We start from the raw sequence: 16,884 nt of genomic DNA, 5'->3' as shown, positions 1-16,884 counted from the left end.
GTTTTTTCAATTTTAAAAGTGTCTTAAAATGTTCAAAAAATGTTTTAAATGCTTGGAATCGTTAGTGCACCTTCTAAAACGTGAGCAAACTTAATTTGGCTTTGATCTGACTTTTCGTTAATTTTTGGTGAATTGTTTTCTCCCCCATTGGAAACAATGGAGCCCAACTTTTGGCAGCTCCATTGTTTCCTGTGGGGGAGAAAAAAATTCACAATAAATTAACGAAGACTCAGAAACTGTTTTAAATGCTTGGATTCGTTAGGGAACCTTGCAAAACCTGTGCAAACTTAGTTTGGCTTCGTTCTGAGTCTTCGTTAATTTTTTGTGAATTTTTTTCTCCTCCATAGGAAAGCATGGAGCTGTCAAATTTTGACAGCTGTCAAAAGTTGGTGGGGGAAAAAATTCAGCAAAAATTAACAAAAAGTCAGATCAAAGCCAAATTAAGTTTGCACCCGTTTTAGAAGGTGCACTAACGATTCCAAGCATTTAAAACAGTTTTTGAACCTTTTAAGACACACGTAAATTTGCAAAAATGGACATCGCAAAACCATTGAAATGCATTGAATAGGCTTCAATGCGTTCTAATGGAGGAAACATTGTATCGCTTAACGATGTTTCCTATGGGTTTTTTCGCTTAAGGATGGCAATCCGTGCCTATTGGAACGGATTAACCGGTTTTCAATGCATCTCTGTGGGAAAACGCGTTTCGCTTAACGATGTTTCCCATAGCGATGTGTTTTTTTTTACCAATTAACATTGTTAAGCGAGGCACCACTGTATAAAGCAGCACCTTACCTTAGCAGGCAGCCTCCTTGGATCACACTCTAACTGCCTGGGCAAAATAGCTACAAAGAAGCAGCCCCGTCGCCACCTACAGTTAGCTATTTGAATTTCCCTCCCTTTTCTCCAGCCTTCGTAGGTCAAGGCACTACTGTACAGGTAAATGTTTAGTTAGAAGCAGCCATTCAACTGACCAAAGATATCATTTGCTTCAAAGATATTTGGAGCAGATGATAAGTATAGCTATTAAGTTCCTTTGAGTGTGCAAGATTTGTCCTTGATCAGATCTAGTAAGAAAATTGTTTATAGTGTTAATGGGAAGAGATAAGGTGGGCTGGATGAAAATGATGACAACACAGTGGAAGGAATCATGCATCTCAAAGGCCCTTTTTGAGCCTCCCACCACCATATCATTTTCCTAAAGCTTCATTGCTATGCTTCAGTGGCAAACAGAGAAAATACGATTGAAGCAAGCATTTGCTTTAAATGATATGTAGCAGTTTGCTTTCCAGTATGGGCAGCCAGCTGCTGCAGTGCAATGAATCATTTCAGCTTCTTTTCTTGGTAGTTAAATTTCAGAGGTGGACTGCAATACATGGGGCATCTTGGGTGAACAAAATTGGTTTCTAGAATTATTGAAATAGCCCACCATTCTAGAGAACTAAGAAAGAAACTCCTTCCCCAACTTCAAGGAAAAAAATAATAGGAAACACTGTCAATGTGTGGAATGTTATTTAATGAATTATTTTCTTCAAGTAATACTTAATGACAATGGGTCTATATCCTCACATCTAAGTTTAAATGCGTAAACCTAGATGTGGGGAAAGTGAATATAATGCACTGACATCACATTTGATATTAACATTTTCTAGACTAACACCATTCCTGCTGTCTCATTAGCCTTTCTGTTCACTGGTTAATCTCTTACTCTGCTACTGTAAAATTATAGCACAGGGTAAATGAGTCTCATGTCTCTGACTCTAATAGTGCCCTATGATGTGTGTTTGAAGAAATAGCTTCTTCTTTGTGGCCTCTGTGAAAGCACACAAGTGGGTTATTCTGCACCTGCGCAGGATGTTTCGTAACTTTCTAGAGCCTAAAAACCATTTTACAATGAGACATCCGCTCTTGGAGCGCAAGCTCCGCCCTCCAATGTTCTCCTCAGTTTCTTTTTTCCACCGCGTTGGAAAGACGTATAAGAACATACTAGAGCGAACAGCGAGTATTTCTTCATTAATAATATCTGTTTTTCATTATCTGAACTCTTAGATTATATTACAATTATTATTATTTACATCCCTTTATGATTATCACCTATTTTTCTCCCATAATACAACTTTTTTTAGCTTCCCGCGTTTCCCCCATGAACTGTTTCCCTCTTTTTTCTATTTTATGGCCCCTCAGGGACCGTTTAAAAGGTGCATTGTTTGTGAAAGAAAAATTCCTCTTACAGAGGGGCATGACAAATACATTTTTTTTGCCTTGGGGAAGAACATCAAATCTAGTCATGCCCTGAATGTAAGAAGTTAACAAAACCTGCTATAAAACTTAGATTACCACTATTAAGATCGCACTTGTGGGAAAAATCCCTTCACCCACCCATGGAGACACCTAACTCACCGTGTCCAGAGCAAGTCCGGTCCATGTCAAGCCCGACAGCACGCTCAATATCGAGCCCAACTCCAACACCTGCAAAACAAAAAGATTAATCCAAACCTTCATCAAAATCAAGCTCCACAACTGCCTCCAAAACCCGGACTCATTCAGACAAGTCTACTAAAAAGAAGAAGGACAAGGACAAGTTATCTAAACCAAAAAAGCATTTGAAACCAATGAACATTGAACTACCGCAACCTATTCCTCCGTCACTTATCATGGAGGAATCTTCAAGAGAGGCTATAATTTCAATGTCGGATAAAGATGAGCATGCTCTAACCTTGACACAGGCTGCTCTATCAGTGGCTAGCCTTTCGCCTAGTGCAGGCCATTCACAGGCTGAGATCCATTCCAGCCCGGCCTCTGCCCTTTCCAGCCCTCATTCACTGGGGGGGCGGGCGGCGTTGAGCAAACAAGCCTCAGGTTTGGAATATCCCGACACTCCACATAAACATACTGAAAACAGAGACATATCTCTCCACCCCAATACGCCTATTGACACGAACACAAGTACTTCTATCCGGAACATCGACAATATTTCCTGACACCTGTCTACCATCACAGGCACCAATATTACGACCTATATTATCCAGGCATGTACCAGAATGTTATGCAGTAAGAACAAGCAAGGAGAGTACGATATGCCTCACCACTGAGACAGTCAATGTCGAGGTCATCATCTCTGGCAACCTGACATCACCGATCACAACACTCAACCACAGTACAGACTCACACTTCCTCAAGATCTGTACTTAAAAGACCTACCTCGGTACCAGAAACACCGATACCGAGCAAGAGACGGAAACAATCAAAACAACCATCTCTACAAGTATCTACGACCTATTCAGGTCCTCCTTCTCATACTGACATTGAACCACAATCGAAATTGACCCAATCATCTCAACAATCATTACCAGTAACATCAACGTCTAGACCACAACGTTCTCCATCGACCTCTTCTATATCATCTCACGAAATAGACTCTATCACATCTACAGAATCACACACCAACCTCCCACCACCTACCTCTGATATTGGAGAAAAACACCCTCCCTCACCTTCAGAGGATTTCACATCATATACCCAATTGGTTCTCAGAATGGCCAAGGTATTACAACTAGACAGTCAGGAACCACCTGCTCAAGAAAAAGGCTTAATCTTTCATGATCTAGACTAGGATAAAACTCCTCCACTGAGTTTAATTCCAGCCATGTTTCAACTGGTGAAGAATTCATGGGATAAAACCCCATTATCCCTCCAGATTCCATGCAGAGTGAAAAATCACTATAAAACGTTTGGATCTGATGCAACATTTTACTTAATCACCTGACATTTAACTCCATAGTTGTCAAGTCAACTAAGGTACGCAACAAATCTTCAGACTAACAAGGAAGGACGCAAAATGGACATCATAGGACAAAAACTTTATTCTCTTACATCATTTCTAATAAGAGTCACCATGGGGGCTTACCAGAGACACTTATGGGACAAGATCTTACCCACACTCCAAACTGCATCAGAAACTACCAGATCAGATCTAATCAACATGTATACAGAGGCATCAACACTTCCAAAGCAAAAGAGAGTAGCTGCACGGCATACAGCTGATGCAGCATCTAAAGCAATGGCCACCTCCATTATGCTCAGGAGACATGCATGGCTCAGATTGTTACATACAGCTATGACATCACCTGCCCGTCACTGCTGAAGCTATGTGTCATCTACCAATGGCGTGGCGGAGGGTGGGACATAAGGGGTGGAGCTGTTGTATATAAGGGGGGTGAATGGTGTGAGTGATTCAGATAGGGCCAGATAGGGCTTTGAGATAGGGTTGAGATAGGGAGTTAGGGACAGTTAGGGCTTGGAGATACTGAGAGATAAGAACTGTGCTACATAGTGAGGGTCTGTGAGAGTGTGTGTATGATTGTTATATTATTATAGTGATTAAAGTATTATTTATATTCAAGTGATTTACCATTCCTTTTGTTTGTATACAATAAACCTAAGTTTTTATTTTGAAATCATACTTTGGCCTGAAGCTTTATTTGAGGGAATGGTTGGTGGCAGTGCAAACGAAGAGTGATTGAGTGTGACGTAACGGCCCCTTTGTGAGGTATAAGGTGGCTGTTACAATAAAATTGGTGTCCAGTGGCGGGATACGAGTATTCCAGTAAAGCCTTGGCAAAATTGTGCCCAGAGCAAGGGTCTTCAGTTAGGGTCATCTGAAGTGGAGAGCGTGGGTCACCTTCTAGGGCTTGGCTCAAGGGGAGCAAAGTCTAGTAGAGGGGCGCTGAAGATTCAGAGTGAAAAACTGAGACAAGGGAGCTCTGTGGAGTCCATTTTGTGTGGGGAGAGTGGCCCAAAGCAAAGGCTGTGGTGTTTTGGCCAGCGTGTCCTGAGTTTAGGGAAACTCTGAGGGGACATAGCGAAGGCCAAGGGCAGCAAAGCTGAGGGATCTCCGTTTGTACAGCTAAACCTAGGTCAAGGTAGCTGTGTGAATTCAAGATTGGTGCCAGAGGCAGAATAATAAAGTAAACTTTGTTTGGCAAGAGGCCCAGCTTAAGGGGTAGAAGCATAGTTACAGTTGCTAGCTGACAGTGCTGGAGAAGGCTGCAACTTTATAACACAGACCAATAGCACAGGAAAAAAGTGACTTTAAACCAAGGCTTGAAAGTTGATATAGGAGCCTTTGCTGAAATAAAATGCCCTTAATCCGAAGTAGAAAAGCTGAAATAAGACCATCTGAAATGGCAGCTAGTTCAGATGAAGAGATTAATGGGGGAGAGGAAAGATTTTCCTCAGCTCAAGAGGAAAGGTCCTCTAGAGAAGATTTAACAGACCTCAGAAAATTTGAGTTAGCACAAGCACATGAATACAGAATGAAACAGCTAGAGATGGAGGAAAGAATGAAACAAATAGAATTAGAGAAAGAGAGGATGGCTTTTGAAATCAGGAGATTGGAATTAATGAACCAGAACAATAACAATAATAGAAATTCCAACTCTGAAGAAGGGCAGTTGTCAAAAACAGATCTAAAGAAATTCCCTACTTTTAAACAGAGAGACTGTCCAGAAGCATTTTTAACTCTTTTTGAAAGAGCGTGTGCTGATTTTTCAGTCAGAGAGTCAGAAAAAATGATTATTCTGAGATCTCAAATTAGTGGAAGCCTCGCTGAGGTTTACGCAGAAATGCCAATCGAAATGATTAAAGATTATTCTGAATTTAAAAAGTTGGTGTTTGCCAGGTATGGCATCAATGCAGAACATCTGAGGCAAAAGTTCAGAACACTAACCAAGAAACCTGATGAGTCTTACTCACAGTTAGGGGCCAACTTGGCTAAATATTTAGATAAATGGTTGGCGCAGGAAAAAGTTGAGACAATTCAGCAATTTAAAAATATAATAGGATTGGAACAGTTTTATTCCCTTCTACATGGTGAAATTAAATATTTGGTCAAAGACAAGAAACCTCTAGATTTGAAACAGGCAGGGGAAATTGCAGATTTCATCTCACAAATCAGAAAACCTATGTATTCTGAGAGAAAGAGTATGAGAAAAACATGGGAGGACTACAATAGATATCCCAAGGGACAAGTTAAAAGCCAGCAGAAAGTGGGTGGCCATTTTGTGGGAAAGCCTTCAGAACAGGGCCAAGCCAGAAGCCAGATTTTGGAGGGAAAAGAAAAAGGGGCTGGAAAGGGTCCATGGAGTGATAGAATTTGCTTCATCTGCCATGAAAAAGGCCATATCGCGTCCCAATGTTATAAAGCAAAAGAAAATAAAGAAATTTTACCTCAGAAAATGAATTTAAAGACTAAATCTGTTTACTGTATTCAGAAGGGACAGATAACTCCAAGGGAGGAGGAGTCTGTTGTCATAGCAACACCAACAGAGGTCTCTACAACAGATGAGTTTAATGAAGATAATATTCCTGTGGCTGAAATAAGACATTGTCTACTTATAAGAACTGATCCCCAATTATTTCAAGCAGCTTGTGATAATATAGGAATTTTAGAACAACGATTTAGCATTAAGAGACACATGCTCTCAGGTTACACTGTGTCACCCTGATATCATACCACAAAATCACATTATACCAAATGAAAGTATGACAATTAAAGGAATAGGGGAAGAAATAGTTGTTTTGCCTGTAGCAGAAGTGTTAGTTCGTTATAAGGGCTGGCAAGGAAATTGGCGCGTTGGAATTTCCTTGCAACTGCCTTCAGCTGTACTTATTGGGACAGACCTCTCTGAGCATGTTAAGAGAGTGTTAGTTCTTACATGTTCACAACAAGACCAAACAGAGGCAGCTGAAAAAGTTACTGACTTTCAGGAGGGAGAAAATGAAAATATACAAGTTGAGGCATTTTCACTTGAAATACACCAAAGCAGTATATTTTCCCAGGAGCAGCAAGCAGATCCCACTTTAAAATGTTGTTTTGAGAAAGTGTCAAGCCTGGAATTATCCCCTGAATCCCCTGAAAGGTTCCTTATTAAGCAGGGTTTACTGTATAGAGAAACACTGATGAACCTTTCAAAAGGGGGACATGAGACTCAAAGCCAGTTGGTAGTGCCTGATAAATATCGCCAAATGATTTCAGAAAGGGGACATTCTGATATATTTGCTGCACATTTAGGGATAAATAAGACCAAGCAGAAAATAACTCAAAACTTCTATTGGCCAGAAATAGGAAAACAAATTAAAAATTTCTGTCAGAGATGTGATATGTGGCAGAGACAGGGTAATAACTGTGACAGGACTAAGGCTAAGCTGTGTCCATTACCCGTAATCTCTACACCTTTCAAATGCATTGGCGTGGACATTATAGGACTGTTGCCTAAGGTCACAAAAAGGAGAAACAGATTTATTCTCACCATTGTTGACCATGCCACAAGATACCCTGAGGCGATTCCTTTGAATAACATTGAGACCCATACAGTGGCTGATGCACTTTTAAGCTATATGAGTAGAATGGGTTTTGCTTCAGAGATTATAACTGACTTAGGACCATTGTTTACTTCCAAACTTATGAAGAGACTATGGCAGATTTGTGGTACAGTATTAAACATTTAGAAACTTCCCCATATCATCCGCAGAGTAATGGGTTAACAGAGAAATTTAATGGAACCCTTATGAGAATGATTAAAGCCTATTTAGCAGAAAACCCAAATAACTGGGACCAGAAATTGCAATTATTGCTATATGCCTACAGATCAGTCCCACAAGAAAGTACCGGGTTCAGTCCTTTTGAACTGCTATTCGGGAGAAAAGTGAAAGGACCACTTGATTTGATTACGCAAAATTGGGAACAGATTGTAGAAGAAGATCCTCAAAATGTAGTCTCATACATAGACACATTAATGAACAACCTCAAAAGAAATTTAGAGTTGGCTGCTGAAAACCTGCAAGCCCAGAAAATTAAACAAAAAGTTTGGTTTGATAAAAAGGCTAGGGAAGGACAGTTTAACCCTGGAGATGAGGTGCTGATGTTGAGGCCCATCAAGGGGAACAAACTACAATTGAACTGGGCAGGACCTTATAGGATCATTTCCAAAATGAGTGATCTTAATTACATTATTGAAGGAGATGAACACCTAGGCAGGAGGGTAGTTCATGTAAATGCCATCAAGCCATATTATGGAGAGGAAAAGAGAGTGCTTTTTGCAATGAAAGCAGCTGATAAAGAAGAACATGATTTGCCATACTGGGAAGGAAGGGGTGAAATAAAGTTCAACCCAGAGGAGGTGAAGATCAGCCCTGCACTCACCCTAGAATAGCAGAGGGAACTAAAGATGTTGGTTACTAAGTATCAACAGGTCTTCTCAAGCAAGCCTGGTTTAGCCAAGGGAGTGATGCGTAGAATAGATACTGGAAATGCACCCCCGCAGGCAGTAACCCCATACAGAGTAACCGGACCTTATGTGAACAAGGTGCGCAAGGTGCTAGATGAGATGCTAAAAGAAAATATTATTGTGCCATCGTCTAGCCCTTGGTCTGCTCCAATAGTTTTGGTGGATAAACCGGATGGAAGCATTAGGTTCTGTGTGGATTACAGAAAATTAAATCTAGTAACCAAACCGCATGCTTACCCCATGCCCAGACTTGACAACCTGATTGAAACCATTGGGGGTTGTCGATACATTTCCTGTTTAGACTTGACTAAAGGGTTCTGGCAAGTGCGGATAGACCCTAGAGATCAAGAAAAACCTGCTTTTTGTAGCCCTTTCGGCTTATTTGAGTTTCGTGTCCTCAGTTTTGGCCTTAGGAATTCCCCAGCTACATTCCAAAGGCTGATGGACAAAACTCTGCAAGGGCTCAGTGCATTTACTGTAGCCTACATTGACGATATAGGGATCTTTAGCAACACCTGGTAGGATCACCTGTGTCACCTAGAGTTAGTACTGCAGCGGTTGAAAGCAGTGGGGTTAACAGTAAAAGCAAGTAAATGTCAGCTGGGTAGCCCCGAGATGAAATAAATTTGGGTCATATGGTAGGCGGAGGTGTAATCAAACCCCTAGAAGCAAAGGTAGAGGCAATACGTAATTGGCCTAGACCCAATACCAAGAAAAAAATTAGATCCTTTCTTGGTTTAGTGGGATACTATAGAAAATTTATCCCCAGGTTCTGCGAAATTGCAGCACCATTGACCGAGCTGACGAGGAAAAGGAGTGATGACTGCATCCCATGGTCCAGTGACTGCGAGGAGGCATTCGGGAAGCTGAAGGAGGCGTTAACCAACCACCCTGTGTTGCGTGCTCCAAACTTTGATAGAGAGTTCATCATCTACACCGATGCATCCAACGCTGGGGTAGGAGCTGTGCTGTGCCAGTGTGATGACAACGGAGACCAGCATCCTGTGTCCTACCTGAGCAAGAAACTTCAGAAAGGCGAGAAACACCTGTCGACCATAGAGAAAGAATGTTGGGCCATCGTGTACGCAGTCCAGAAGTTGAAGCCTTACATCTGGGGGAGACACTTCATTCTGTGTACAGACTACTCACCTCTGATGTGGTTAAAGACTATGAAGGCCCAAAACAGCAAGCTAATGAGGTGGGCTTTAATTTTACAGGACTATGACTTCGAGGTTAAGGTGGTCAAAGGGACTATGAACTGTGTTGCTGACGCCTTATCCCGAAGACCAGACGACAACAGATGAAAAAAATTGGACTCTTGAAATTAATAACTGTGTTTAATAAGTTATGAAAATATGTGGTTATTGGAATATTGTTCTGTATGTGTATATATATATATATATATATATATATATATATATATATATATATATATATATATATATATATATATATATATATATATATATATATATATATATATATATATATATATATATATATATATATATATGCAATTGATTATATAAGTGTAAGTATATTTTGGATAATATAGTTATGTAAGAATGTGCCTAATATATTAATGGTAAGTGTTGAAATGTGGGGAAAATGTAATGTTTGATTTTGTTTCCAGTTGTTTTGGGTGAAAAGCACCTTAGCTTTCCCCCACAAAACAACTTTTAAAGGGGGGAGGTATTGTTACATACAGCTATGACATCACCTGCCCGTCACTGCTGAAGCTGTGTGTCATCTACCAATGGCATGATGGAGGGTGGGACATAAGGGGTGGAGCTGTTGTATATAAGGGGAGTGAATGGTGTGAGGGATTCAGATAGGGCCTTGAGATAGGGCTTTGAGATAGGGAGATAGGGCTTGGAGATACTGTGAGATAAGAACTGTGCTATATAGTGAGGGTCTGTGAGAGTGTGTGTGTGATTGTTATATTATTATAGTGATTGCATTATTATTTATATTCAAGTGATTTACCATTCCTTTTGTTTGTATACAATAAACCTAAGTTTTTATTTTGAAATCATACTTTGGCCTGAAGCTTTATTTGAGGGAATGGTTGGTGGCAGTGGAAACGAAGAATGATTGAGTGTGACGTAACGGCCCCTTTGTGAGGTATAAGGTGGCTGTTACAAAAACTTTATTCTCTTACATCATTTCTAATAAGAGTCACCATGGGGGCTTACCAGAGACACCTATGGGACAAGATCTTACCCACACTCCAAACTGCATCAGAAACTACCAGATCAGATCTAATCAACATGTATACAGAGGCATCAACACTTCCAAAGCAAAAGAGAGTAGCTGCACGGCATACAGCTGATGCAGCATCTAAAGCAATGGCCACCTCCATTATGCTCAAGAGACATGCATGGCTCAGATCATCCAATATCATAGATGACACAAAAACAAGAATCAAAGATTTACCATTTGATGCCACAGGACTGTTAAATTAAAAAAATGGATGAACTCATGGAAAATATACACAAATTAAGAAAGATTGCAAAATCATACACAGCACAACAACCCTATCGATATCAGAAAACACCATATCGAAGACAACCATACTATCAACAGAATTACTATCCACACAAGCAACCTTTTCACCCATATCGACCACAACCTCAGTACATACCGTATCATTCAACATCAGCATCAACATCTGAAACATTTTGAAACCACCAATCTCAACCCAAGAAACAACCCTTTCAGAAATAACAAAGAAAGGATAAGAAATATCCATAAACTTCTACAACCAACTTTTCACACAAGACTCCATACCTTCCTACCCATGTGGAAAGAGATCACCAATGATAAATGGGTTTTATCCATAATCAAAAGAGGTTACATAATCAAATTTTTCAAGACCCCACCACCCAGTAATATCAGAATTACCCCTTTTTCTGCTGTCCTTCAGGAAGAAGTCTCATCACTCCTACAAAAGCAAGCCATAATTTTAGTCCCTTCATCATTCTCTAATAACGGCTTTTACTCATGATATTTCATGGTCCCAAAAAAGGATGGGGGACTTTGCCCCATCCTTGACCTCAGGAAACTTCAACAAGTATATTGGGCCATGGAAATTCCGTATGCTAACTCTCTATACCATTATTCCCCTTCTTTCACAGGGAAACTGGTTCATGGTTATCAACTTACAGGATGACTACTTTCACATATCGATTTGCCCACTTCATCAAAAATTCCTTCAATATTGATTCAATGGCATATCTTACCAATTTTGTGCCCTCCCCTTTGGACTATCCACAGCACCAAGGACATTTACAAAATGCATAGCACTGATTGCAGCTTATCTCTGGCTCCAGGGAATAACTATCTTCCCTTACATCGACGATTGGTTGATTGTAGCGCCTTCATACCAAGAGATGGTATGAGCCACAGATATATCCCTAACTACCCTACACAGATTAGGACTCAAAGCAAATTACACCAAATCTCACCTCGAACCATCACAGATGATCAACTACATCGGAGCCTGCCTAAATTCCCTAAAGGCAAGAGCATACTTAACTCCAGGACATATCATCAAATTAACCCAAGCCATCAACTTATTTTAATCTATCATATCGGTTATCAGTACACAAAGCCCAACATCTACTGGGGCTCATGGCATCTACCATGGCCATTGTGCACCATGCAAGGCTCACGATAAAGTCATTGCAAGCATGGTTTCTTACACTATTCGACCCCATAACAGATCAACAATCGAAACGGCTCATTGTAACACCAGAACTTGCAAATCAATTTACCTGGTGGAAATTCCCTCCACACCTAGCAATAGGCAGACCTTTCCGCATTTGTCGATACAGGTCACAACTGATGCCAGTCCTTCGGGATGGGGAGTCCACTGCCAAGAACTTGAATTACATGGCCTATGGACAAGGAGAGAAAGATCACTACATATAAATCATCTCGAATGACTAGCAATAATAAAAGCTTTCCGAGCATTCTTACCATGCATCGAGGGACAAGCAGTACAACTAGCCACAGACAACACCACGGCTATGTACTACGTAAACAAACAAAGAGGCACACATTCCCTCTCACTCCTATACCTTACCATTGAGCTCTGTGAATGGTGTTACCACCATCACATTTTCTCAGTAGCCATTCACATCTCTACAGAAGAAAATTATTTAGCAGATCACTTAAGTCGACTTCCTACTCGGACACACGAATGGACTTTAGACAATCAAATTTTCCAGAACATTTGCTATCAATGGGGACACACATCCATAGACCTATTTGCGACAAATCAAAACACCATGTGTCGAAGATACTGCTCTCGAGCCGGCAATGACCCCAAATCACTGGGAGATGCCTTCATGATAGACTGGAAGGGAGAACTGTTATACTTGTTCCCCCCAATTCCTCTGATTCAGAAAACAGTTATCCAGATCAGACAATGTCAAGCAAATACCATAATCATAGCTCCATGGTGGCCACGACAGCCATGGTTCATGCACATAAGATAGATGGTGACAGACATATTTCACCTACCATTGATACAGAACCTGTTATCTCAGAACAATGGATCAGTCCTTCATCCCAACATTCAATCCCTGAATCTGACGGCATGGAGGATACTCCCACCTTCAAAAACATCTTAAATAGGGCACAAAAACCATAAAATTTACTGAATCAAATAACTTAACTGCAATGCCAGTTTCCCTTAAAACAATATTCACCTTCATTCTCCATCTCTTCAATTTGGGACTATCATATTCAACCATAAAAGTTTATATATTGGCCATTGTAGCTCATCAACTCTCTCATTCGAAATCAGCAAAACTTTTTTCACACCTGACTGAAAAGATTCCTAAAAGGTCTTCAAAATATTCGAAACCCCCCCCCCAAAAAAACAACAAATTATATCTTAATGGTCATTACAATTAGTTCTAAGCTCCCTCACTAAACCACCTTTTGAACCAATGGCTAAATGTAATGAAAAACTGTTATCCTTGAAGACAGCTTTCTTGGTGACAATAATATCTGCTAAGTGAGCCAGTGAATTGGCAGCTCTCCGTTCAGACCCACCATACTTAGTTTCATCCAGATAAAGTTACCATTTACTTTGATGTATCATTTCTTCCCAAAATAATCTCTGATTTTTCACATGAATCAGCATGAATCTTACCAACGTTATTTCCATCCCCTTCTTCACCCATTGAGCGCATGCACCATATGTTGGATGTCCAAAGAGCTTTGGCCTTCTACACCAACAGAACAAAAGCATTTAGGAGGTCATCAAGATTATTTGTTTCCAAGGTTCTTGCAAGGGTGCTCCAGCATCATCACAAACCATCTCTAGATGGATAGTACAACCATATCACTGGCATACGAACTCTCAGGAAAAACACCTCCTGATCAATTGAAAGCTCATTCCACTAGAGCATTGTCAACATCAACTACTCTGCATCGTGGAATAGGAATACTATTTGCTGAGCAGCAACCTGGTCCAACCAACCCATCAACCTTCGTGAGGCATTATCGCCTCGATGTTAGAGCCAAAAATGATGCTGCATTCGGCAGGGCAATTCTGATATCTCTGCTACCGTGATGTCCCACCATCCAATAAGGGAGGTTGTCAGTCACCCAATTGTGTGCATTCACAGAGGCCGTGAAGAAGGAAGGTTGCATGCCTGTAACCATGGTTCTTCTAGTGGACCTCTGTAAATTCACGCAATCCCTCCCTTCCTCCCCTCTGTCTGTCACGTTGTCTTTCGTACATAATCCTTTAACAGTGGTGGAAGGAACTGAGGGGAAGATTGGAGGGCGGAGCTTGCGCTCCAAGGGGGATGTCTCATTGTAAAATGGTTTTCAGACTCTAGAAAGTTCTGAAACATCCCGCGCAGGCACAGAATAACCCACTTGTGTGAATTCACAGAGGTCCACTAGAAGAACCATGGTTACAGGTAAGTGACCTCTCTTTTCCTGAGCTTTCTGTCCCACTCCAAGGTTCTGTGTGAGATTCATCTGTTTTTATCACTGCTACAGCTGAGAAAGAAATTTTGAGGTTTTGAGTGGGCACAAAGTTGGTCTGTCCCACCGCACCAGGCACACACAATGAAGAATCCTAATTGGCTTTTTGTATCACATTGTGCATTTAACAGGAAATTCATAATAAAATGTATCAGTGATCTAATTTTAGCCTGATCACACAGTACTATATCTTCCTAATTCCAATGTGCTCATCTTGCTGCTATTCAGAAACCAAGTGAAACATTTAGTTTTCTTATTGTCACAGTTTTGTGGCTGTCACATTACTCTATTTGAAAATGTAGTTTGGCCTAGCAATACAGTGAGATGATTCTGTAAGTATTTGGTGCTAATGAAGTTATTGAGAACTTGCAGTTAATCTTAGAGTTAGTTAGCTGACCACTTTATATAACATTTAAAATAAGCCTTAGGTAGTTTCTGTATTTGTAGAGTTGTACTGTTTATAAATTTAATAACTGCATTTCATTACAGACGTGCCAAAGCTACCCGAGTGATTGGTTTACTGGCGTTGCATACAATTCAACTTAAAGATAATGTTCCAGTTATAGAGGTAATATTCCTTGCCAATGCATTTGTTAGAAATTTTTTAAATGTAGCATATGGGAAAATGGATTAGAGAACTAATTTTACAGAACAGTAGTATCAGTTTGAGGATGAATTAAACTGCGATAGCTACATCACTGTAATTATTGTATTTTAACCACCTTTCCTCAATGAGTTCAATGTGGACTATATGATATCCTTCCTTCCACCCTTGGATTTGCGACAACGTACAGTTGAAGCAGATTATGTGGAGAAATGATGTCTGGGCAAAATTAATCAGTGAGCAATATGGCCTAGGTTGCATACCACTCAAATGGTAATGTGGTTATACCCTAAAATTATTTACCAGAAATCCATGTCATGTTTATTGTTGAACTAGTGAACAACAACTTTCACTGGACCTTACCTATACAGACTTGAGAATAACAGAACATTCTGCATTTGATTATCAACCTTAACCTCAGAGTATCAAACACTTAGTTCCTTGTCTCCATTCCTTTGCCACCATAAGATGATGTGCCAAGCACTGTATTCACATAGAAAAGCTAATTTCAAATGGCTTAGTCATGGAAAACAAAAAACTATGCCAAATACTAAGATTCTACCAGAAATCAGTATCATTTTATAACTGATTTTTTTTTTATCACAAAACAATGATGAGATTTCACTAAAAACCTAGCTTTAAACCATTTTGGAGGTGTCAGCGATGGCCATGCCTCAAAAATGTGATGTTCCTTCCCAGACTTTTAAAAAAAGTAAATTTAGAGAACAAAGAAATTGCAATGCAACTGTTCTTTATAGCTTGTTAGGTTATTCCCTATAACTGTGGCTCATGTAGGGTTACAAAACAGCAAAGTTAACAAGCTGCAGGCAAGGCTATCAGCCAATTTCTTCGTCTCTCCTTGTGTGGCCAGTTAATGCAACCAGTGATTTTGCAGTTCCCTTGTTGTGTGATTGTAACCTTGAGCACTTCAGTGTAAAGTTCAGCTGTTTCTTTTCAGCTTTATGGTTGGATAGACGTGCTCAGTAACAGTAGCACAGTACTGTGACAACTGTGCATTTGTACTTTTCTTGCCTATAAGAGGATCTGATGCTGAGACAGAATACATACATCTTTCCATTGTGTTGCTGTTAGAGATGGGGACGAATTACCATTTTGGTGAGTCGTCATGCTTTGTGATCCGTCAAAGTTGATGAAGCACAAATTTCCTCCCCATGAACCAACAAAACATGAAAGTATTCGCCGATACGTGGGGGGGTTAGACAGCCAGAGGCTGTCTAAAAATAAACAACCCTGCCCCCACAGCCTGCCCCCCTGCCGCCTTCTCACTACCCCTGTTACCTTCCTTCCTTGGCTGCCGCAGTCTGCACCGCTGCCGCCGCCATCTGCAGAGGCCTGTGCCACAGCAACCTCCGCAGTCACCATCCAGCACTGCTTGCTGCTATGGCCTCTGCCGCTATGGCCTGCCTTAAGGGAATCTAGGCTGCCCTTTGCAAAGATGCCGGCTGCAGGTTCCCTGCCTAAGAGAAGCTGCAGTCTCCATCTTTGTAAAAGTGAGGGTTCACCTGGGGCCCCCTCTATTTTTTGACACAGACGCCAGAGGTTCTTGAGCTGGAAAATCGAAACTGTGCTTTTTTGGTAACTCAGACAATAAATCCTTATTTCCTAGACTAGGTTTTACATTGTCTCTCACTGCCAACGGGTCCCATGAGGGCAACCAAAAATCCTTCGTAAATGGATTATAATCCAAATCGTTCCAGGGTCCCTTGGTAAATGGATTACTGTCATCCAAGTCCAGAGGGTCAGTCCCTGGGTCTAATAACGGTATTATCTCTTCGTCTCTCCCCTCTGGGTCAGAGGGGTCCTCATCTCCTCATATGGGAGCCCAGGGTCTGGCAGGTACCCTCTCCGTCGGGCTTCCTCCAGCCTCCATGCTCGCCTTTCTCTTTCAGCTCTCTCTACGGCTTCTTTCTCCTCTCTCAGTCTCCGGCACCACTCACACTCCTCAGATTCCCCCCAATGAGA

General features: G+C 40.9%; 1 protein-coding gene across 15 annotated transcripts in view; it reads left to right on the top strand.

The window, feature by feature from the left end:
- Positions 1–16,884, top strand: part of ULK4 (unc-51 like kinase 4) — a 596,488-nt gene that overhangs the window by 37,293 nt on the left and 542,311 nt on the right. For all 15 annotated transcript variants that reach the window (XM_078377379.1, XM_078377378.1, XM_073003534.2 and 12 more), the window contains exon 17: positions 14,787–14,865. In XM_078377379.1, the coding sequence (XP_078233505.1) occupies positions 14,787–14,865 (79 nt within the window). The remainder of the gene's footprint in view (positions 1–14,786; positions 14,866–16,884) is intronic.

Source organism: Pogona vitticeps, chromosome 6 (genome assembly GCF_051106095.1).
Source record: "Pogona vitticeps strain Pit_001003342236 chromosome 6, PviZW2.1, whole genome shotgun sequence".
NCBI classification, from domain to species: Eukaryota; Metazoa; Chordata; class Lepidosauria; order Squamata; family Agamidae; genus Pogona; species Pogona vitticeps.
This window is presented reverse-complemented; position numbering and strand designations above follow the sequence as displayed.